This window comes from Artemia sp. Qi Xiang Cuo, chromosome 10 (genome assembly GCF_049724085.1).
Source record: "Artemia sp. Qi Xiang Cuo chromosome 10, ASM4972408v1, whole genome shotgun sequence".
Taxonomy (NCBI): Eukaryota; Metazoa; Arthropoda; class Branchiopoda; order Anostraca; family Artemiidae; genus Artemia; species Artemia sp. Qi Xiang Cuo.
Window position 1 is genome coordinate 64,642,351 of NC_142803.1, and position 24,126 is coordinate 64,666,476.

The window sequence follows — 24,126 nt, forward strand, 5'->3', positions numbered from 1 at the left end:
AATACGATTTGGCTGCATATCAATTCTGAGTTTAGCGTACTGTTCTGTAATTAGTTCAATGTTCCTTTAGTACCTACGCCATTAGACTAAAAATGAAGATATTTATGCAGTTTCAACTAGCTATGGCTAAGTTTGTTAAAGATGAGCTATTTTCTTGCAAAAACACAGTTTCGTTATTAGCTACGCAATTGAACTAAAAATGAAGATATTTATAGACAGTTACAACTAGCTATGCCTAAGTTTGTTAAAGATGAGCTATTTTCTTGCGAAAATACACAAAATCGGAAAAAAAATGTTCAATGTTTCTTTATTAGCTACGAAATTCCATGCGAATTTGATTGGAAAGTGATTGGAAGGCTTGACATTTTTATAGTAAAGATCGATGTGGGTATAATGTATTATTTTTTGTTTTTGTTGTTGTTGCTTAGACCAGGGCACTTTGTATCGATGGAGTTTTCATAGCAACTTTGAAAAGGGCTCATTCGATTGAAAATAGAAAGGGCTGATGCCCTTTTTAATAGTCGAAAGTGATTGGAGGGACACTAACCCCCCTCCCACGCCCACTCTCCCATTTTCCCATTATTTTTAAAAACTATATGTTGCCTTAAGATTGAACCAAAATGCACTGTCTTATTGCTAATTCCCTATAAGGCATCTCAGCGGTATCCCAAGAACAACTGACTGTATTATGTTCAAACTTTTGGGGCTACTTCTGCTCTTAAAATTTAACCAAATCAAAATAGCGTAAGTGTATCCAAGCTATTAAAGAAAGTAAACAGACTTTTTTGCAAATGGTATCAAGTTTTCCATTTCAGGTCATCCAGAGGAAGTATGAAACTAAATTAAACACTACTGTTTGTGTCAAGGTTTTTAAAAGGGTGCATGTTATTAAAAATTGCTGAAAATTTTTCTCCGGCATACAAATAGCAAGCCAAACTATAAAAAAAACGAGAAGATTTAAAGTATTATTTTCTTTTTTCCCTGAAAAGACTATGTCAATATAAAACGAACAGAAATTAATCAAAAACTTTTTTCAACAAAATGAGTTTTTCAAAGAAAAGTAAAGAACTCCATTAAACAAAAAATTAGCAAAAATAAAATCAAATAATCTACCAAGCGGGAAACGACCACAAATCAGCATCGATAAATTAATGAAACCCAAAACGAACAGAAATTACAATAAATAACCGAGTCAAACTCAAAACCAGCAGAAATTAACATAAGTTGGGCTTAAAACCCCTATGCCTTCCAAAGGTCAGAACACAATTAGCACTTTACTGAAAAAAATACAAGTGAATGTGCATTGTCAGTTTAATAGACATATACTGATATTTAGTAATCGAAATGTTAATATTATTTGATTTATTAAAGTTATAAAAGTAAAAACATTAATATTTTTTTCGATAAAGGGTAAATTATGTTCTGGCCTTGGGAAGGCCAGATATTTATTTTAATTTCTGTTTGTTTTGGGTTTCATTTATTTATCGATGCTGATTTGTGGTAGTTTTACGCTTGATAGATTATTTGATTTTATTTTTGCTCATTTTTTGTTTAATGGGGTTCTTTACATTTCTTTGAAAACTTATTTTGTGGAAAAAGTTTTTTTAATTAATTACTCTTAAAGAATAAATGAAACCCAAAACGAACACAAATTAAATAAACAATCATAGCAAAAACATTTTGCTATGATTTAAAAGTTTTGATATGAAGTTTTTTAATTAATTCAAGAATATGGCTAACTCGAAGCTTTTATCGGAAACATTTGGGGGGGGGGGGGGCTAGTTGCTCTCTGATGCCTTTTGACTTTTAAAGAAGGCACTAGAACTTCCGATATCTAGTTGAATGAGCCCCCTCCGAAGCTTATACGGCCACCCCTTCCAAATGAAGTGTCTTTGGAAAAAAAATAATAATAATAAATAATAATACAGGAAACTCCATAGCGTTATCTCTGACAAAGTCAAAATATAAGCTATGGGCATATTGCACAACTTACAACCATTGCCCCAAGACCTGTGGGGGGCTCCTCCTATCCTGGATGCATGGTTATTTGACTTTTAGACTATTTTGAACCAATTAGGGATCTCATAATTTGATCGGGTGTCCTTAGGGAGAGGGCAGTTAAAACAGCGTGATAGGGGTGCAGTTCTCCCTCTGATCACGTTTTGACTCTCAAAAAGGCACTAAAATTTCCAATCGAATGAGCCCCTTCTGAAGTTTTCATATCCATCACTTCCTGCGAAATGACTATGGGGGAAAAGGATAATTATGTAATACGTTGAAGGGTTATGGATGTTTGCTGCAAGCAACGCTGGATTCATATCTATCATTTAAAGCACATTGGGTTAATAAATTTTATTAGTAAATTTAGAGTCAGTGTTCAAGAAATTTGTTTAAATCTTGGGGGCACAATCTGTTTTTGGTTTCATAGAACCACAAGAAAATTACAACAGATTTCTTAAAGAAAAGTAAAAAGTCATATTAAATCGTACGACTGGTAGATATAAAGTTCTATAATGATTAAAATTCAAAAGAACAGAAATACTATATAAGAATGAATAAAACTCAAATTGAACTGAAATTAAAATGAATAATCTCATCAAACATGAATATTACTGATGTAGATGAACAAATGAATCTAAAAAGAATGAAAATTAAAATAAGTTCTCAATTCAAACTTAAAACAAACAAAAACTACAAAAAACAGGAGTTTGTCTATTGTCTCTTCCCCTACCCATAGGCCCTATACCTTCCTGTCATTTCTGTTTTTTTAACTATATGTATTTTAACAAACAGTTTGCTTTGATTTTTAAAAGCATCGACGAAAAAAAAAATGCAATCATAATAATAATAAAACTGACCTGAAATCTATATATCTTGTTTTCAGAAAAGTGCAAATAACACAATAGACTTTTGAAGTTTGATAGTTGTGGGGGGGGGGGGGGAGCGGGAGTAGCAAAGCTCTCACTTAAAGTATTCTCTGTTCTTTTAAGCTCAAATATAAATCAGAGGCATCACTCAAGTCCCTTTATTTGGAATTTTTCAAGCTTCTTGATTTTAATGTGGGTTTGCTTGTTTGGATGTGAAAAGGATGCCAGTATGACAAGATGAGTGCACGTAGTGTCTTACTATTTAATTCAAAGTCCCTCTTAACCTTCACTGAAAAATCAAATTGAATACACTACTTGTTCTTTAGATACCACCAGTTTGCTTTTTTAATAACTTACTCCTTTAATAACATAGTGTCTTTGGATTTATGTCATCATTCCCCTAAGTATTCCCTGAAAAATTTGGCTTAACACCCTTGTCGGTTCTGAAATATTTCAAACACAATTTTGAAAACGTTGATGTACTTACTATCTTTGTAATAGGTTCAACATCCCTGTTAACATACTCTGAAAGTTTCAAATGAATACTGTACTGTTACTGAGATATTGCATATATATCATGTTGTCTACCGGATGCACATGGTGTCTTTTGATTTAGTTAAACATGACAATTAACATTTCCTGAAATTTTCCACTTAATAGTATTAATTGGTAACTAGGATGCTCATCGTCTTCTTAGGTTCAATATTTCTCTCATCGTTTTCCAAAAGATTCAACTTAATACCTTTAACTGTTCTCTAAACATCTTAAACATTCCATTCGGATAAACCGGGTGTATAAAGTGTTTTTTTTTTACTTTATTTTGATCCTCCACCCTCCCCCTAGAATTCCTTGGAGGTTTCAATACAATACACTTATTCATTCCTGAGATCGATATAGATACGCTCATATACTCTCTCTTGATAAACTAGATGTACTTAACCTTTTTAATTTAGTTCAATATTTGAAGTAGTAGCAGAAATGGTAGTTGCAATGATCGCAGTAGTATTAGTAGCACCAGAAGCAGTAAAAGGAATAATAGCAATTCAACTCAAAACCCAGAGATGTGGTTGGTACATGCTTTTGACATTATCATAGGCACAGTGCGTTTTGATTTTTTTAAATTTTGTTTTGAACATTTCCAGAACGTTTCACCTTATTACCCTAGACGGTTTGGAAGCCCAGGATCAAGCATACCCTCTTTTCCAACAACAAACCCTGCATGAAACAATTCGTAACTGATATAACATACAATCCATGCCCCTTGATCTGTGGGGGGTCATGTTATCCCCGGAGTCGTGGACTGTTAGAATAAGAATAAGATTATTATAATAGTCGTAGACTATTATATCATTAAGACTATTTCAAACAAGATGATTATATCAAAATTTTAATTGAATACTTTTGAGGGAAAGGCAACTAAAGAGGGTGTGTCTGGGTAGAGGGAGATTCTGGTTGCTATCTGTTCACCTTTGGGTTTTAAAAAGGGTAGTTGAACTTTCAATTCTCAATCGAATCAGCAGGTACCAAAATCTTAACGAGCCCTCTTTCATACGAGATTGCTAAAAAAAAAAAAATTAGTGCGTAATTTCTTGAAGCCTTAAGGCTTTCTTCTATAGGCAATGCTAAAGTGTTACCTTTTATCAAAGTTTCTGTGCCCGAGCCTAATCAAGAGAACTTTATTTTTTAGCACTAATTGATTGTTGTCTTATGTACTGTAGGAGTCTACAAGGTCCACAAAGTTATTGACGTAAGCATTTTTGGACCATTTTTAGCTCACCATAAGAAGACTGAAAAACTTATCTAAAACTAAAATATCCTTTTTATTTCTTGTTATTTTTTATCTAAGACAAATTTTTCCTATTAACTTAGGATTTGGATTTTTTAAAATAAAACATAAAGATTACTTGTTGAATGGACTGAAACAATTGCTTTTAAAATCAACATTATCTTTCAATTGTTGAACAAATTCGTTTTCTTGTTTGTTCAAAATTTGCCCATTTGGTCAGAAAGAAGAATCAAGATTACCTGTAAGATATCAACTTCCTCTCTTTGCGAATAAATACAAGTTATATGATTTAGTAAGGAAATTACCATCACTGCTCACATTTAAGAAACAATTGAGAAAACATTTCTTTCAGCTGACAGTACTGGTCTATTTCAATATATGTCTGTTTTTGGTAATTATCATCCCTTTTCTCAGTTACTTTTTTTCTTAGGTTACCCTTTTCCCCACTCTTCCTCCTATTTTTCTTTTTTAAAAGTTTACATTATGTCTTTGTCGTTGGTTTGTTTCTTGTCTAAAACGAAACACATTTATTTCAACTTCACAGTTTTTTTGGTTATAATTTGATATGTTCAGATTGTAGGCCTATAATTTTAATTCAAATAATTTATATAAGCGTTTTATATAAATTGATATTCATATCTGAAAGTGTGTTCTTATTCTGGATTTATAAATGTTATAGAATAGGAAATATTAACGAACAAAAATAATTGTTTTCTGTAACGCATTAATAACGGTCTTGTTTTAAGTAGATCCAGAAGGCTCAGTTCCACTTTTGTTTGTTATAATTTCTGTTCATTTTTATTTTGACTTGAATATTTTTCGCAATTCATTCTGTTTTGGGTTCCATTTGTCTGTTGATAGTGAGTTGCGTTCGTGGGATACTAATACTACTTATAATCACGCTCCTATTTCATCCCAATTTATTCAAAGCCTCTCTCGTTACACCTTCCTAAGAAGCTCCAATTTTCATTAAGTTCTTCCTAACGACGTCCTTTCATCCTATAGCTCTAGCCCCCCCCCCCCACAGCTTTTGAGAGGGTTTCTGAACACAATTGCTGTGTGTATGTAGGTTATCAAACAGCTATTACGACAATTTGTAAACAAATATCTAAGGAAGGGCTTGGATGCTATTTTGAAAAATTCAGGTTAAGTAGAGGTGATGTTTAAGAGTGATCCGAGGGCTATTCTTCCCCTTGTGCTATTTTGGAAAATCAAACACTAAACTGGAAAATAGTTTTTGAAGTTGCCGATGGTGTCTTAAGAAGGAATCTTAGATAAACAGCTAGGTATACTAGTTAAAAAGCTTGAAGTTTAGTAGAGAGGATGACTTTCGTGTAAAAGATATATTTGAGTGAATGATCTTATGAAATACAGGATTGATGCTATGGTAAGAGGAATTCGAGGAAAGTGGAGAAAGTTGTCAAGTGGAGAAAGTTCAAGATATATCTGTGAAGGACAAGATATATCTGAGTGATAGATCCTATGAAATACGGGATTGATACTATGGTAAGAGGAATTCGAGGAAAGTGGAGAAAGCTTTCAAATAGGAACTAAGGTGGTGTAAAGTGGACATCATGGATATAATTTCTGAAGATCAAGATGTTGAGGCCAAAAGGTGTACCAGTTAAACGTTGTTCTGGTCTGTTGAAAGTTTGATAGGAACAGTAATTTGGACTTACCCCAGTTAAAGATAGTAACTGGACCATAATTAGTGATAAGGAAAAAGTTAGAGAAACATGGGCAGAAAATTTTGAAAACGTGATAAACCGTGATAAAGTTAGAGGAAAAGATATAAAAAGGAATGGAACAGTTTATTTTACTTTGGAAGTCAAGGGCTATAAATTTTGTAAGGAAGAATTGGTTAGAGTCCTAGAAGGATCAAAGAATCATAAGGTATCAGGCGCTGATAGTGTCGTAAATATTTTTTTTTTCAATATGGTAGTTGCAAGTTGGAGATAAATTACTGAAGATTATGAAAGTGCATTTTGAAAGAAGTGGAAGCGCCGAGGCATTTTAGGAAGACTTTACTAGATGCCTCTCTAGTAAAGGTCATAAGACTGAGTTTAGTAATTATTAAGGCATTAGCTTGGTTTCTGTAGGGGGGAACTAGGTGCGATATACTTTCTAACTTAGAAATGCTGTATATAAAGTTTTAAGTGAATAACATTGTGATTTTAGGATGCATTGACCAAATTTTAGCTCTTAGATTTAGTTAGATTAATAATTGAAAAATTATGAAGTTATCAGTCCCTTTGATCCCTTCTTTTATAGATTATGATTAAGCGTTTAATTATCCGATAGAACAGCGTTAGTGATGTTATATCATGTAAATACACTTAAATGATTAGTGCTATGTACAATAATAACATAATCTCGGTTTGGGTAGAAAATGAGATTAGCAGCTGTTTTGTATTGAATCACGAGTTAAATAGAGTTGTCTTTAATGCCTATTAATATGGATGATTTTTACATACTGCCCTAAGGAACACAGCAAAGGATATGGAGAGCCCAGAATCCAATTGGGAAGTAAAGCTATCTTTGGCTTAGATTATTGAGCATCTTAAAAGAAAATGTTGGCAAAATTAATGAATTGTTTGAGGTTTTGGAAGTTCAAGCTGCAAGAAGAGGTATGAAAATTTATGTTAAGAATACTAAGTAGCTAAGACTGGAAATAAATGAATGTGAAGATATGACGCTGGGTAACGAGAAAGTTGATCTAGTGAATAATTTTACTTATCAAGGTATTATTGTTAGTAAAGTTGACGGGTACTATGACGATGTTAAAAGTGGAATAGCCAAGTCCCAGGTTTTTTTTCAGATTTGAAATATTTTTTAAGTATAGAAATGTACGTCTGCAAACCATCATTAGAATATTTGAAGCTACAGTGATAACGATGGTAAATTATGGTCCTGACGCATATGTGCTCCGAAAGACGGAGGAAGATTTCTTAGATTTTTTTCCAGACAAATTGTCGGTGGATTGTTTTTTGTACCTGTCTGAATCACCGTATCTCAAACAGTAAGCTGTAGGAAAAATTTGATTCAATCTCGCCTTTTAGGGTCATAATGAGGGAACGGTTGAGTCCGTCTGACTTGCTGTATATCAAACAGTAAGCAGTACAAATATGTTGGTTCTGTCTAACGTTTTAGAGCTATAATCAGAGAAAGGTTGTCAATAACTAGGCACGTTCTACGTTTAAGGGATGATACATTCCTAAAGTTCATCCTTTTTCGTAATCTAGACCAATCTTATACGTCCGTTGAAACTGGAACTTCTTAGGAAGGTTTAAGAAAGAGGCTTGGAATAGAGTGGAATGAAGGAGAAGCGTGCGTAGCTAGGTTGGCCGTATGTGGTTTGGTGCTGGAGTGAGTTATTTGTAGTAGTTACGCCCCTAGCAATACACACCAGCATTCAAACTTGTTTGAAAGTCCAATTGATTTTTGAATTGATCTTAACATCCAAGTTGTTAATATGAAAAGGGTAAAAATATAAATAATATAAGTGTAAATATAAGGGTTTTATGCAAAACCATATTAAATACAAGGGTAAATATGAAATATTCGAGAATGTAATCTGACCTCTTTTTATTTAAATTTGTTAATCTTGAATCTAAGGTATGACATCTGCCAGGAGTGAATGCCTTTGATTTCACTTGATATTTTTTCCAGATGCCAATTTGGCGTCGTTAGCTGAAGACTGTCAATCTAAGCAAGATTACGGGGCACCTTTTGTGCCTAGCTATACTAATGTGTACATTAAGCAAGAAACTGACTTTAATTGTAAACGTAAGCTTGTGACCGAGTTTGATAAAGTTCTCGAAGGCTATGTCATAGAGAACAAGATGATTGAACAAAACACAAGTCTTTTGGCAGAAATGTTACCACGAGAAACAAATCACACTAAAAATGAGTCATTTAGGTGTCAAAAATACGCTAAAAGCTGCAATTATAGTCCTGATTTATCCATACACAGAAAAAGTCATGCTGCGAAAAAATCCTTTGAGTGTCAAATATGTGACAAAACTTTCTCTACCAGTCATTATTTAAGTAAACATTAAAGAACTCACACTGGTAAAAACTTTTCGAATGTGATACGTGCAACAAAACTTTTGCTTGTAAATTAAATTTGTCTTTACATAGAAGAAGTCACACAGGAGAGAAGCCCTTCAAGTGCCAATTATGAGAAAAAAGCTTCACTTCTAGTTCCGACGTAACTAACCATCAAAGAATTCATACTGGAGAAAAACCTTTTGAATGTGACATATGCATGAGAATGTTTGCTCGCAAATCTACTTTATCTGTGCACAGAAGAACTCACTCTAGAGAGAAGCCGTTCAAGTGTCAAGTATGCGAAAAAAGCTTCGCTTCTAGTTATTACTTGTCTATTCACCGGAAAACCCATACTGGGGAAAAACTATTTGAGTGTCAAATATGTGAAAAATGTTTCTCTTCCAATTCTTATTTATCCAAACACCAAAGAACTCACACTAAGGAGAAACCTTTTTAGTGTTATTTATGTGAGAAACATTTTTAGTTTCTATACATTTTTTTTTACTCACAAAAACTTTTGCTTGAGAGAATTCTTTCAATTTTCAAAAATATGAAAAAAGTTTCGCTTCTCGTTTAATCTAACCACAAAAAGGCTCATACTGGACATAAACCGTGTGTACTTAACATATGTGGAAAAAAAACTTGCTCGGAAATCTTTTTTTGCCCATCGAACAGCTCACATTGGAAAAAAACCGTATAGATGTGATGTGTGTAATAATCGTTATTTTCAAAGAAGATCTTTTGTTGAAACAAATATAGAATCATAAAATCAAATGTTGGTTGAAAGGGAGTCAGATTTTGATTGACAGAAGTATCATTCTAGTCAATAGAAAACTTGTGTTTGAATGTCACTGATGTTGTAAACGTAACTTTATGGAAAAGAATTACACATATCTGAAAAGAACTATTCAAAAGAAAATATTCGGTGCCCAATAAAAGCTCATTCGCAATTAAGTGAACTGTAAGGGCTGTCTCCTACAGAAACTGCAGTCTATTCGTCCTCGTCATAGAAATCCTAACAGACAAAAACATTTCCAAAGTAATGTATATAAGAAAGGCTTTGCTTCTAATTCTAATGTATTGAATCACCGAAGAACTGTTACTTCGAAGAAAATTGAATTTGTTTTTTTGCAAGTTTTGGGTACCGATTAGAATGTATGATTTGTATTAGTTGTTTTATATTTTATGAGCCGTGTTTTATTTTCGAACGCATTTTCGCCGCCAACTCGGACAAGTTTTTTACTTCTTGGCGTGGTTGTTAATACTGATGTTGTTTTTTGGTTAAATAAATATCTCTCTCATACAGAGAAAAGTCTATTCGATAGCAATGTATGTTAAAAGATTTTAATCCAATGCATAATTTTTCTCCAAATCAAAGAAATTGCCAGCAACGAATGAGAATAATTTGTGGTATTTTTAATTTGTCTTATAATTTTAACTACGCTGGTTCATTTAATTAATTATCAAAATTGTAGAAGACTTCCTATGTTTTTTCCTTTTAAAGAATTCTTGTAGAATTATTAGTTCATGCACAAATTAATATCAGTTTGTCTAAAAAATTCGCGCAAAACTACCAGTTACTGTAAAATTACTTGGCTTACTTTTACTATTACTATTATTAGCATTAACAATTCTTGACATACTCATAGGCGGAATAAAGGGTCAAGGCTCTTCCTAAAATTCTTTACCCATGCTACTAGAAAAATGTGTCTTAAATTTTGGGGAAAAATTTGTCTCTGATATGCCTAGTTGTCTGTTTTCAATTTTTGGTAAAATTCAAAGTTGAATAAATCTCCGGTTTGCTTTGTTTAACTCTATTTTTGAACATTTACTATACTTTTTGTATAGTATACTTTTTACTATACTATTACTTTTTTTTACTTTACTATTACTATACCTTTTTAATCCTCCATATAAACTTCTCCTTCAATACTTATGCTACTTATCGCATAAAACAAACGTATGCATACGCCAAATGAAGTTCGGGCTTAAGTGTCTTGACCTTGGTCTCTATCCTACGAAGGCAATGTCCCTGAGATACACCTAAAAGCGGTGGACGGGTGGTAAATGAAGATGTTAAGATGAAGGCTTTTAGTGATATATTTTATCTCAGACGGTTCAGCTCTGTGTGGAATACAATATGGCTCTTATAAAGAAGGTAATAATTTTTAAAATCCCGAAAATTGATTTTTTGACCTATCTTGCAGCTTCGTTTTACGTCCACTAAAATTCAGTGATGAGGTACATGACTTTCGAAAAAAATAAAACACTAAAACAGAACTCCCTATCAGAACTAATTACTAAATGGAATTTGGGTTTAGATATTGATATTGAATGTCGTTTCAACAAAGAATGAAACCAGAACAGAAAATTGTTATACAAAAACCTTTTCGAGATATGTGAAATCAAGCAAAAGGCACTTTGTTGAATATTGTTTGTCCTATTGGAACTTTTTAAATCCTTTTTGTCAAAGAAAATTTTCTGTAAACTTTTCTGAAAAAGGGGGAAAGACCCCTAGAAACTATAAAATCTTAATAAAAATCAAACCATCATATTCAGCGTATCAGAGAACCCTACTGAGGTTTCAAGCACCTATCTACAGAAATGTGGAATTTCGCACTTTTCGCCAGAAGAAAGATCGCCGATGCGTGTTTATTTGTTTTTTTTTGTTTGTTTTTTTCTTTCCCCAGGGGGTGATCATATTGACCCGATGGTCCTAGAACGTCGAGGGAGGGCTCATTGGAACGGAAATTAAAAGTTCTAGTGCCCTTTTTAAGTGACCAATAAGAATGGAGGGCAACTAGGCTCCCTCCCACGCTCATGTTTTTCCCAAAGTCACCCGATCAAAATATTGAGATTGTCATTTTGTTCAGCATGGTCAAAAATATGATAACAGTGTCTTTTAGGATGACTTAATCCCCTGAAGTCCCTGGGGGGAGGGCTGAAAGTTATGAACTTAACACAATGTTAACGTATATTATTGGTTATTGGGAAGTATACAGACGTTTTCAGGGGGATTTTTTTCTGGTAGATAGGGGGGGGGGTTGGGGGTTATATGGGAGGATCTTTCCATGAAAAAATTTTCATGGGGGAAGAGACAATGCTACGAAGGGGGCGCCGGATTTCACAGCATTATTAAAGAAAAACATCAGAAATTAAGTAAAAAACAACAAGTTTTTCAACTGATTGTGACTAAGGGGTCATTTTTAAAGAATTGGAAACAATTTGAACTTTAGCTTAAAAAGCAAGGTATTGACTACGGGGCGAACCCCCTAATATACATATTAAAAATCTATGAATATAGAAGCTTGTTACGTAAGTTAATTTGTAAGTTACGTATATTTATTACTAATAAAAACGTTCTTAAATAAAATTAAACAAGTTTCGAGAAAGCCATTTAACCAAAAATAATAAAATTAATATGCAAATTTTGTTTTAATTATTCAGGTAGGGTGAGCCAAAATCAAAACCTGCATTAATTCAAAAACGTTCAAAATTAAACAAAAAAATAAGTTTTTTTAACTGAAAGTAAGGAACAACGTTACAATTTAAAACGAACAGAAGTTATTCCGTATTTGATTGGGACTGTCCTCTCCTCAATGGCTCGCTCTTTACACTAAAGTTTTTTATTGTTTAAAAAAATACAGTTGTGAGAAAGTCAAACTTTAGCGCAAACAGCAAGGCGTTGAGGAGGGGACAGCCCCTTTCATATACAGAATAATTTCTGTTCGTTTTAAGTTTTAACGTCGTTCCTCACTTCCAGTTAAAAAAATGTTTTATTTAATTAAATATAAGAAGACGAGGTGTGAATTAAACAAAGTTATACCCATTTTACATTAAAGCAGCTCCAAAATTAAAACCTATTTGTTGTATCCAGTGTGAGTATTTCTCCAGTTTTATCAGTACGCAGTCTTATCACTGCGTCCTTTCACTTAACCTTCAAACTATGAAAATAACTTACTAGGTATTTTACCTCAGAATTTCGTAAATTTTAATTATGACTGAATTTAGCATTTTTTACTTCTTTTAATTAGGCTTTTTAACTGTTCTTAGTTTTTAGAAAAAGTTGTCCATTTTTGATTAACTCCTTAATACCCTTAGCTTTAATAGTGACAATAGTTATTGTAGCAGTAGTAGCATTAGTATGAAAACTCATATTCTTTTTTTCTATCGCTTCCCTCGACGCACGCCAAAAGTTTCAACCTAATACCCTAAACAGCTCCTGGGATATTGCTAATGCGTCATTTGGACAATCTGCACGAACATAGCATGTTTTGATTTAGTTCTAAATCCCCTTAACATTCCTTTAAAATTTTCTCCTTAATACCTTCAGCTTTAGCAGTATCTGTAGTACAGTACTGCTGTACTACTAGTACTAGTAATACTATACATAGACTATAGTACTGTATATAGTATACTAATAAAGTACTAGTAAAAGTAGTGGCTCGCTCTTTACTAGGTTGCAGCTACTGCTGCAACCATGACTAAGGGGGCTGGGAGGGGAATTATTCGGAGTGGTTCATATAAACCCCCAGTTAAGGGCTTTGAACCATAATTATTATAACAGGAACAAGTTATAGTATAAAAGAGCAACTACATAGGTATATTTTAGGTATCAGACCATCTTGCATACTCAATAGGTAAAAGAGCAACTTGTGCAAATATTTACAAAAACTCTAAATTCAAATTTTTATAATAATAATTAATACGTCTAAGGAATTCTCAAATTTTATGTTCATTCGAAATATATGAAATTCAGTAAGTTTAATGTCACACATGAAAGACCAAGAGCCTGAGATTTTTTGCCTCCAAAAAAGCAAGTAATCTAAAATACATCCCACCATTCAATTCAGCATACTAGAAGACCCTGCTGTGGAGGGCTTCAAGGTTCAAGCTCCTATCTACAAAACATAGAACTTTTAAATCCAGGCAAGATTCCTAATGCATGTTTATTTATTTTTTTCCCAAATTGGGGTGTCGAACTGGCAGTCACAGAAGATGAAAAGAGTCCGTTCGAATAGAAATTCAAGTTCTATAGGCCACTTACAGTGGATAAAAAAATTAAGCCACAAAAAAGTGGTGAATGTACTTCAAACTAGAAAATCTTCTATTATATACCTAGAGAATGATACCCAAATGTTTTGTAAGCTTTTTGAAAATCTTATTTACTGAAAGTATTGACTCCTTATGTAAAATAAGGAGCCTTATCAATTTCAAATTTGTTGGGTCTGACATTGACTTCTTGTTATTTACAATAAATTAGAAAATAATACCCCTTAAAACTACTTCCAACGAGAAAACTGATGGACGTCTAGTGGATGCGTTTTCGATCACAAGGGGATGAGTAGATATTTTGCACTACCGTCGTTGGCAGGGACGCCAGTAGTGTGGTCGTAGGCACTTTAAGGACATACCCTCCCTTTTTCTATGAGATTTCAAGCACATGCCTTCCCTTTTCCAATAGGATTTCAAAGTTATACCCTCAGACGTCAGGTGACACACCTGTACAATGCGGTCAGCTGTTTCTAGCGGATAGCTGGCAAGATTCCAAGCATATGCCCTGTTTCTGGGCGAAGTTTCCAGGCATAATTACTTGGAATGTGGTCCGTATAATAGAAAAGTAGTAATAATAGGGATATTAAAACAGAAGAATTAACAAGTGAAGTTCCTAGCCCCTTGCACCTGTTTCTAGCGCATATCTTGTTTCTAGGCAAGATTTCTAGCGCATGTCTCGTCACGGTGCACTCCTACTTATCTGAGTATGCGTTGTTACTAGGCAAAATCATGTCTAGACACATTCCCCGGTGGTTGAAGTCCCCTGCAATGTTTTTCTAGGCAAAATCATGTCTAGACATATCTCACAGCTGGTTGAATTTCCCCGCGATGCTTTTCTAGACAAAATCATGCCTCATAGCTAGCAAGACTTCCCTGCGTTGCTTTTCTAGACAAAATCATGCCTTCCAGCTAACAAGACTCCCTCGCATTGCTTTTCTATTAAAGGCCATAGAGAATATTTCCCTTCAAAGTAAGCTATACATAGGTAGGACAAAGACAATTCCTCATCAGTCTCTTATAACAAGTTGACGAGAACACAAGTATCTGAAATAATGGATAACTCTTATGAACAAGTGAGTACCTTTCTCTCTAGTATATCCCCCCCCGGTCAGATCTTGTCAGACCGAGATCAGATCATATCAGACCAAGAAAAGATCGTAGCCAACCGAGACAGACCGAAAACAGATCATATTCGACCGAGAACAGATCATATCGGACCAAGAACAGATCACCTCAGACCCTAAACAGATCTTATAAGACCGAAAACAGATCATATTTGACCGAGAACAGATCATATACGACCGAGAACAGATCAGATAAGACCACTAACAGATCAGATCACACCGAGAACAGATCAGATCAAACCGAGAACAGATCAGATCAAACCGAGAACAGATCTTATAAGACCGAAAACAGATCATATTTGACCAAGAACAGATCATATCCGACCGAGAACAGATCAGATAAGACCAATAACAGATCAGATCAGATCATACCAAGAAAAATTCATATCAAACAGAGAACAGATCTTATCAGACCAAAAACAGATCGGATAAGACCAACAACAAATCAAATCAGACCGAGAACAGATCAGATCAGACAGAGAACAGATCAGTCAGATCTACCCCAAAAACCAGCACAGTCTACAAGCAGAGTCAAAAGCAAAGAAAAGCACATCTTGGCTTACTTAACGAGCAGTGAAAATTGCAAATCATGAGTAATACTCTTAGTGCTTTTCAGCCGAAAATATATGAATGATAGTATTTTAGCCAAAATACAGGCATTTTATAGGAGTGCATTAAAATATAGCAATTTATTAGAATTTACAGGCAAGTCCAAACCCTGAATATTGCACAATATAAGTTCTATTGAATTTTGGTAGTTTTAAAACACTAGTTCAAATTGTAAGCTGAGTTATGAGATTTAGATTAACAATACTCTTTAGAAATAAAACTGGTCAACTATGTCATAGGTTTTGAGTTTGGAATCAATCGAGCATACAGTAGTAGCATAGCTGTTCGGACGAAAGGCATAAACAAGAAAATCAAAACTAAGTCAGAAAAAAAACATTATAAAAATAACTGTAAATTATCAACTTCACAAATCGGAGAGGAGAAACAATTTTTTCCCACCTACGCAAAATTAAAGTCTCTCATTACTAAAAGAACTTTTCTGAAAGCTTTCATTCCCCCCCGCCCCCCAAACAGTGAAACAAAACAGAATAGACTTACAAATCCTACTCATAAGATCCATCACAACTTTAATGGACCTTACTTACTCTGTAATTTGTAAGAATCCCACATTACGATAGCTTCAAGTACCCATTGTACAATTACAGGCGAAGATTTCAGAGCTGAGAGTATGTAGAAGTAGTTTGAAATTAGAATTATGCACATAATCGTACGTAGGAGTATAGTTTTGAGAAGCAGGGTAATTTCATTCAAATCCCCTAAAACAGGCCAATTTTTTGAGAAATATGGGACGAATCCTAAAAGTTTTCACAGAAGGACGGTCGTTATGTTCCATCCTGTATACGTAATGAGTAGCAATAATATGACATTTTTTGTTGATAGTAGTTTATTATTCATATATACGTTTTGAAATACAATCAATTATAAATCACTCATGTGTAAAATTATAAATCAATCATTGGAATGAAGTGGGACGTTAAATTTCTCTCAAAATCACTATACATCCTAGGGACTTACTGATGTATCAAAATATGCAAGTCATATTTATTTAGAGCTCCTTTATGTTTTTGAATCATCTGTCTTCCTTGAGCTTCTGTCGCTTCTGTCACTTTTCTTCTTCTGCTTTTGGCCTAAATAGATATATTCTATGAAACAATCTTTAAAATTAAAATTAAAATTGCAGTCTAAAATCTTACAACTATGTTAAGCAAAGAATGGAAAATAAAATACATAAAACGAGAGGCCTAAAAATGGTTTTTAGCAACTAAATTTCAGCTGATCGTTTTAATTTAGGCCTCTTCATAATTAGATTTGATTAATACCAAGTGAAGTACTTGGCACACAAAACGCCCCTCCAACTTTTCTAGCGTTTTTTTGAAAGTAATGATATTGGACCCTTGGCCCTAATTATCAGATAAATGTCCTTATAGTATCATTCCCTCTTTAGATCTATTGCTTCACTCTTAGCCCTAGCTCTTGCTTGATTATCCTTTTTGTCCATTCACTTAGCTTCCTTCAATATCTTTCATGTTGGCTGATATTTGTGAGACGAACTTGAAGAATTCCTTAATTAGGCAGCGTTTGCATTCTTACTAGATAGCGACTCATCCAGGCAATTCAGAGGGTTACAAAGCCTTGTTGCCAGATAAGGTTTAGCTTGACATCGAAATCCATTGCTTCTTGAATCATATCTGGCAATGTGCTAAGACATAAGTAGGTACAGACCTTCTTTGAAGTGTGGCCATTGCCCAGGACCTCGAAAAGAACCCACTCCCAAATGCAGTGTGTATTGTGTCTTTTAATTCATGGATGATATGTTACACTTTCTATTTATACGAGTCTAATAGTAAGTTAGACGCCCATCAAAACATACCAATCCCAGAAGAATTGTCCATTAGTCAGAATCCCGTGCGAATGCTTTGTCGTTTACTAGGCTATAATTGCCTCGAGCGGCGCCACTCCTTAATTGGGAATAGTGTTGACTACAAGGTTCACATTCTTGTTGGTGCCATAAAAAGGTTAAGGCAGCCTTTTGCAGAGGCCGTTGTCCATAGATCTGTATCTTCCGCCCTGCCGCAGTTGTCCTCCTATAGAGGATCCTCCCGTGATGGTGTTCTGCATCACCATGCAATTTAACCCATTGCTGGGAGAAGCTTTGCAACTCATGGAACTTGTGGATAAACAAGTGGGCCCTTTTGAGTGTACATTTGAGGGGTCTTCTTCCTCCTCCGCCTGTATTTATGACCCCGGGCAAGGGTGCCCCAGATTCTATTAACAGTAAGCAGTACAAAAATGTTGGTTCTGTCTAACATTTTAGAGCTATAGTCAGAGAAAGGTTGTCGATAACTAGGCACGTTCTACGTTTAAGGGATGATACATTCCTAAAGTTCATCCTTTTTCGTCATCTAGGCCGATCTTATACGTCCGTTGAAACTGGAACTTCTTAGGAAGGTTTAAGAAAGAGGCTTGGAATAGAGTGGAATGAAGGAGAAGCGTGCGTAGCTAAGTTGGCCGTATGTGGTTTGGTGCTGGAGTGAGTTATTTGTAGTAGTTATGCCCCTAGCAATACACACCAGCATTCAAACTTGTTTGAAAGTCCAATTGATTTTTGAATTGATCTTAATATCCAAGTTGTTAATATGAAAAGGGTAAATATATAAATAATACAATTGTAAATATTAGGGTTTTATGAAAAACCATATTAAATACAAGGGTAAATATGAAATATTCGAGAATGTAATCTGACCTCTTTTTATTTAAATTTGTTAATCTTGAATCTAAGGTATGACATCTGCCAGGAGTGAATGCCTTTGATTTCACTTGATATTTTTTCCAGATGCCAATTTGGCGTCGTTAGCTGAAGACTGTCAATCTAAGCAAGATTACGGTGCACCTTTTGTGCCTAGCTATACTAATGTGTACATTAAGCAAGAAACTGACTTTAATTGTAAACGTGAGCTTGTGACCGAGTTTGATGAAGTTCTCGAAGGCTTAGAGAACAAGATGATTAAACAAAACACAAGTCTTTTGGCAGAAATGTTACCACGAGAAACAAATCACACTAAAAATGAGTCATTTAGGTGTCAAAAATACGCTAAAAGCTGCAATTATAGTCCTGATTTATCCATACACAGAAAAAGTCATGCTGCGAAAAAATCCTTTGAGTGTCAAATATGTGACAAAACTTTCTCTACCAGTCATTATTTAAGTAAACATTAAAGAACTCACACTGGTAAAAACTTTTCGAATGTGATACGTGCAACAAAACTTTTGCTTGTAAATTAAATTTGTCTTTACATAGAAGAAGTCACACAGGAGAGAAGCCCTTCAAGTGCCAATTATGAGAAAAAAGCTTCACTTCTAGTTCCGACGTAACTAACCATCAAAGAATTCATACTGGAGAAAAACCTTTTGAATGTGACATATGCATGAGAATGTTTGCTCGCAAATCTACTTTATCTGTGCACAGAAGAACTCACTCTAGAGAGAAGCCGTTCAAGTGTCAAGTATGCGAAAAAAGCTTCGCTTCTAGTTATTACTTGTCTATTCACCGGAAAACCCATACTGGGGAAAAACTATTTGAGTGTCAAATATGTGAAAAATGTTTCTCTTCCAATTCTTATTTATCCAAACACCAAAGAACTCACACTAAGGAGAAACCTTTTTAGTGTTATTTATGTGAGAAACATTTTTAGTTTATTTACATTTTTTTTTTACTCACAAAAACTTTTGCTTGAGAGAATTCTTTCAATTTTCAAAAATATGAAAAAAGTTTCGCTTCTCGTTTAATCTAACCACAAAAAGGCTCATACTGGACATAAACCGTGTGGACTTAAAATATGTGGAAAAAAAACTTGCTCGGAAATATTTTTTTGCACATCGAACAGCTCACATTGGAAAAAAACCGTATAGATGTGATGTGTGTAATAATAGTTATTTTCAAAGAAGATCTTTTGTTGAAACAAGTATAGAATCATAAAAATCAAATGTTGGTTGAAAGGGAGTCAGATTTTGATTGACTGAAGCATCATTCTAGTCAATAGAAAACTTGTGTTTGATTGTCACTGATGTTGTAAACGTCACTTTATGGAAAAGAATTACACATATCTGAAAAGAACTATTCAAAAGAAAACATTCGGTGCCCAATAAAAGCTCATTCGCAATGAAGTGAACTGTAAGGGCTGTCTCCTGCAGAAACTGCAGTCTATTCGTCCTCGTCATAGAAATCCTAACAGACAAAAACATTTCCAAAGTAATGTATATAAGAAAGGCTTTGCTTCTAATTCTAATGTATTGAATCACCGAAGAACTGTTACTTCGAAGAAAATTGAATTTGTTTTTTTGCAAGTTTTGGGTACCGATTAGAATGTATGATTTGTATTAGTTGTTTTATATTTTATGAGCCGTGTTTTATTTTTGAACGCATTTTCGCGCCCAACTCGGACAAGTTTTTTACTTCTTGGTGTGGTTGTTAATACTGATGTTGTTTTTTGGTTAAATAAATATCTCTCTCATACAGAGAAAAGTCTATTCGATAGCAATGTATGTTAAAAGATTTTAATCCAATGCATAATTTTTCTCCAAATCAAAGAAATTGCCAGCAACGAATGAGAATAATTTGTGGTATTTTTAATTTGTCTTATAATTTTAACTACGCTGGTTCATTTAATTAATTATCAAAATTGTAGAAGACTTCCTATGTTTTTTCCTTTTAAAGAATTCTTGTAGAATTATTAGTTCATGCACAAATTAATATCAGTTTGTCTAAAAAATTCGCGCAAAACTACCAGTTACTGTAAAATTACTTGGCTTACTTTTACTATTACTATTATTAGCATTAACAATTCTTGACATACTCATAGGCGGAATAAAGGGTCAAGGCTCTTCCTAAAATTCTTTACCCATGCTACTAGAAAAATGTGTCTTAAATTTTGGGGAAAAATTTGTCTCTGATATGCCTAGTTGTCTGTTTTCAATTTTTGGTAAAATTCAAAGTTGAATAAATCTCCGGTTTGCTTTGTTTAACTCTATTTTTGAACATTTACTATACTTTTTGTATAGTATACTTTTTACTATACTATTACTTTTTTTTACTATACTATTAATATACCTTTTTAATCCTCCATATAAACTTCTCCTTCAATACTTATGCTACTTATCGCATAAAACAAACGTATGCATACGCCAAATGAAGTTCGGGCTTAAGTGTCTTGACCTTGGTCTCTATCCTACGAAGGCAATGTCCCTGAGATACACCTAAAAGCGGTGGACGGGTGGTAAATGAAGATGTTAAGATGAAGCCTTTTAGTGATATATTTTATCTCAGACGGTTCAGCTCTGTGTGGAATACAGTATGGCTCTTATAAAGAAGGTAATAATTTTTAAAATCCCGAAAATTGATTTTTTGACCTATCTTGCAGCTTCGTTTTACGTCCACTAAAATTCAGTGATGAGGTACATGACTTTCGAAAAAAATAAAACACTAAAACAGAACTCCCTATCAGAACTAATTACTAAATGGAATTTGGGTTTAGATATTGATATTGAATGTCGTTTCAACAAAGAATGAAACCAGAACAGAAAATTGTTATACCAAAACCTTTTCGAGATATGTGAAATCAAGCAAAAGGCACTTTGTTGAATATTGTTTGTCCTATTGGAACTTTTTAAATCCTTTTTGTCAAAGAAAATTTTCTGTAAACTTTTCTGAAAAAGGGGGAAAGACCCCTAGAAACTATAAAATCTTAATAAAAATCAAACCATCATATTCAGCGTATCAGAGAACCCTACTGAGGTTTCAAGCACCTATCTACAGAAATGTGGAATTTCGCACTTTTCGCCAGAAGAAAAATCGCCGATGCGGGTTTATTTGTTTTTTTTTTGTTTTTTTTTTCTTTCCCCAGGGGGCTGATCATATTGACCCAATAGTCCTAGAACGTCGAGGGAGGGCTCATTGGAACGGAAATTAAAAGTTCTAGTGCCCTTTTTAAGTGACCAATAAGAATGGAGGGCAACTAGGCTCCCTCCCACGCTCATGTTTTTCCCAAAGTCACCCGATCAAAATATTGAGATTGTCATTTTGTTCAGCATGGTCAAAAATATGATAACAGTGTCTTTTAGGATGACTTAATCGCCTGAAGTCCCTGGGGGAGGGCTGAAAGTTATGAACTTAACACAATGTTAACGTATATTATTGGTTATTGGGAAGTATACAGACGTTTTCAGGGGGATTTTTTCTGGTAGATAGGGGGGTGGGGGTTATATGGGAGCATCTTTCCATGAAAAAATTTTCATCGGGGAAGAGACAATGCTACGAAGGGGACGCCGGATTTCACAGCATTATTAAAGAAAAACATCAGAAATTAAGTAAAAAACAACAAGTTTTTCAACTGATTGTGACTAAGGGGTCATTTTTAAAGAATTGGAAACAATTTGAACTTTAGCTTAAAAAGCAAGGTATTGACTACGGGGCGATCCCCCTAATATACATATTAAAAATCTATGAATATAGAAGTTTGTTACGTAAGTTAATTCGTAAGTTACGTATATTTATTACTAATAAAAACGTTCTTAAATAAAATTAAACAAGTTTCGAGAAAGCCATTTAACCAAAAATAATAAAATTAATATGCAAATTTTGTTTCAATTATTCAGGTAGGGTGAGCCAAAATCAAAACCTGCATTAATTCAAAAACGTTCAAAATTAAATATAAAAATAAGTTTTTTTAACTGAAAGTAAGGAACAACGTTAAAACTTAAAACGAACAGAAGTTATTCCGTATTTGATTGGGACTGTCCTCTCCTCAATGGCTCGCTCTTTACACTAAAGTTTTTTATTGTTTAAAAAAATACAGTTGTGAGAAAGTCAAACTTTAGCGCAAACAGCAAGGCGTTGAGGAGGGGACAGCCCCTTTCATATACAGAATAATTTCTGTTCGTTTTAAGTTTTAACGTCGTTCCTCACTTCCAGTTAAAAAAAATGTTTTATTTAATTAAATATAAGAAGACGAGGTGTGAATTAAACAAAGTTATACCCATTTTACATTAAAGCAGCTCCAAAATTAAAACCTATTTGTTGTATCCAGTGTGAGTATTTCTCCAGTTTTATACCCCGACGCACGCCCTCGACGCACGCCAAAAGTTTCAACCTAATACCCTAAACAGCTCCTGGGATATTGCTAATGCGTCATTTGGACAATCTGCACGCACATAGCATGTTTTGATTTAGTTCTAAATCCCCTTAACATTCCTTTAAAAATTTTCTCCTTAATACCTTCAGCTTTAGCAGTATCTGTAGTACAGTACTGCTGTACTACTAGTACTAGTAATACTATACATAGACTATAGTACTGTATATAGTATACTAATAAAGTACTAGTAAAAGTAGTGGCTCGCTCTTTACTAGGTTGCAGCTACTGCTGCAACCATGACTAAGGGGGCTGGGAGGGGAATTATTCGGAGTGGTTCATATAAACCCCCAGTTAAGGGCTTTGAACCATAATTATTATAACAGGAACAAGTTATAGTATAAAAGAGCAACTACATAGGTATATTTTAGGTATCAGACCATCTTGCATACTCAATAGGTAAAAGAGCAACTTGTGCAAATATTTACAAAAACTCTAAATTCAAATTTTTATAATAATAATTAATACGTCTAAGGAATTCTCAAATTTTATGTTCATTCAAAATATATGAAATTCAGTAAGTTTAATGTCACGCATGAAACACCAAGAGCCTGAGATTTTTTGCCTCCAAAAAAGCAAGTAATCTAAAATACATCCCACCATTCGATTCAGCATACTAGAAGACCCTGCTGTGGAGGGCTTCAAGGTTCAAGCTCCTATCTACAAAACATAGAACTTTTAAATCCAGGCAAGATTCCTAATGCATGTTTATTTATTTTTTTCCCAAATAGGGGTGTCGAACTGGCAGTCACAGAAGATGAAAAGAGTCCGTTCGAATAGAAATTCAAGTTCTATAGGCCACTTACAGTGGATAAAAAAATTAAGCCACAAAAAAGTGGTGAATGTACTTCAAACTAGAAAATCTTCTAATATATACCTAGAGAATGATACCCAAATGTTTTGTAAGCTTTTTGAAAATCTCATTTACTGAAAGTATTGATTCCTTATGTAAAATAAGGAGCCTTATCAATTTCAAATTTGTTGGGTCTGACATTGACTTCTTGTTATTTACATTAAATTAGAAAATAATACCCCTTAAAACTACTTCAAACGAGAAAACTGATGGACGTCTAGTGGATGCGTTTCCGATCACAAGGGGATGAGTAGATATTTTGCACTACCGTCGTTGGCAGGGACGCCAGTAGTGTGGTCGTAGGCACTTTAAGGACATACCCTCCCTTTTTCTATGAGATTTCAAGCGCATGCCCTCCCTTTTCCAATAGGATTTCAAAGTTATACCCTCAGACGTCAGGTGACACACCTGTACAATGCGGTCAGCTGTTTCTAGCGGATGGCTGGCAATATTCCAAGCGTATACCCTGTTTCTGGGCGAAATTTCCAAGCATAATTACTTGGAATGTGGTCCGTATAATAGAAAAGTAGTAATAATAGGGATATTAAAACAGAAGAATTAACAAGTGAAGTTCCTAGCCCCTTGCACCTGTTTCTAGCGCATATCTTGTTTCTAGGCAAGATTTCTAGCGCATGTC

The 24,126-nt window shown here is 34.2% G+C and overlaps 1 protein-coding gene and 1 pseudogene across 4 annotated transcripts; both read left to right on the forward strand.

Moving 5' to 3' along the window:
* Positions 1 to 3,659: 3,659 nt before the first annotated feature.
* On the forward strand, positions 3,660 to 10,004 carry LOC148948036 (uncharacterized). 3 transcript variants are annotated; one of them, XR_016142334.1, is made up of 2 exons: positions 3,660 to 3,967; positions 8,323 to 10,004. XR_016142334.1 is itself a non-coding variant. In XM_089095672.1 (2 exons), exons 1-2 carry the CDS (start codon positions 3,846 to 3,848, stop codon positions 8,709 to 8,711), a joined length of 477 nt encoding a protein of 158 aa, XP_088951798.1. In that variant the 5' UTR covers positions 3,660 to 3,845; the 3' UTR covers positions 8,712 to 10,004. The 3 variants fall into 3 exon arrangements, 1 of the variants encoding a protein (XP_088951798.1); XM_089095672.1 differs by having other exon boundaries at positions 3,660 to 3,933; XR_016142335.1 differs by lacking the exon at positions 3,660 to 3,967 and adding an exon at positions 4,352 to 4,614.
* A 769-nt stretch (positions 10,005 to 10,773) lies between these two features.
* LOC148948037 (uncharacterized) lies at positions 10,774 to 19,947 on the forward strand (annotated as a pseudogene). The gene is made up of 2 exons (XR_016142333.1): positions 10,774 to 10,861; positions 18,286 to 19,947. The product of XR_016142333.1 is annotated as an uncharacterized LOC148948037 (transcript).
* Positions 19,948 to 24,126: the final 4,179 nt, after the last annotated feature.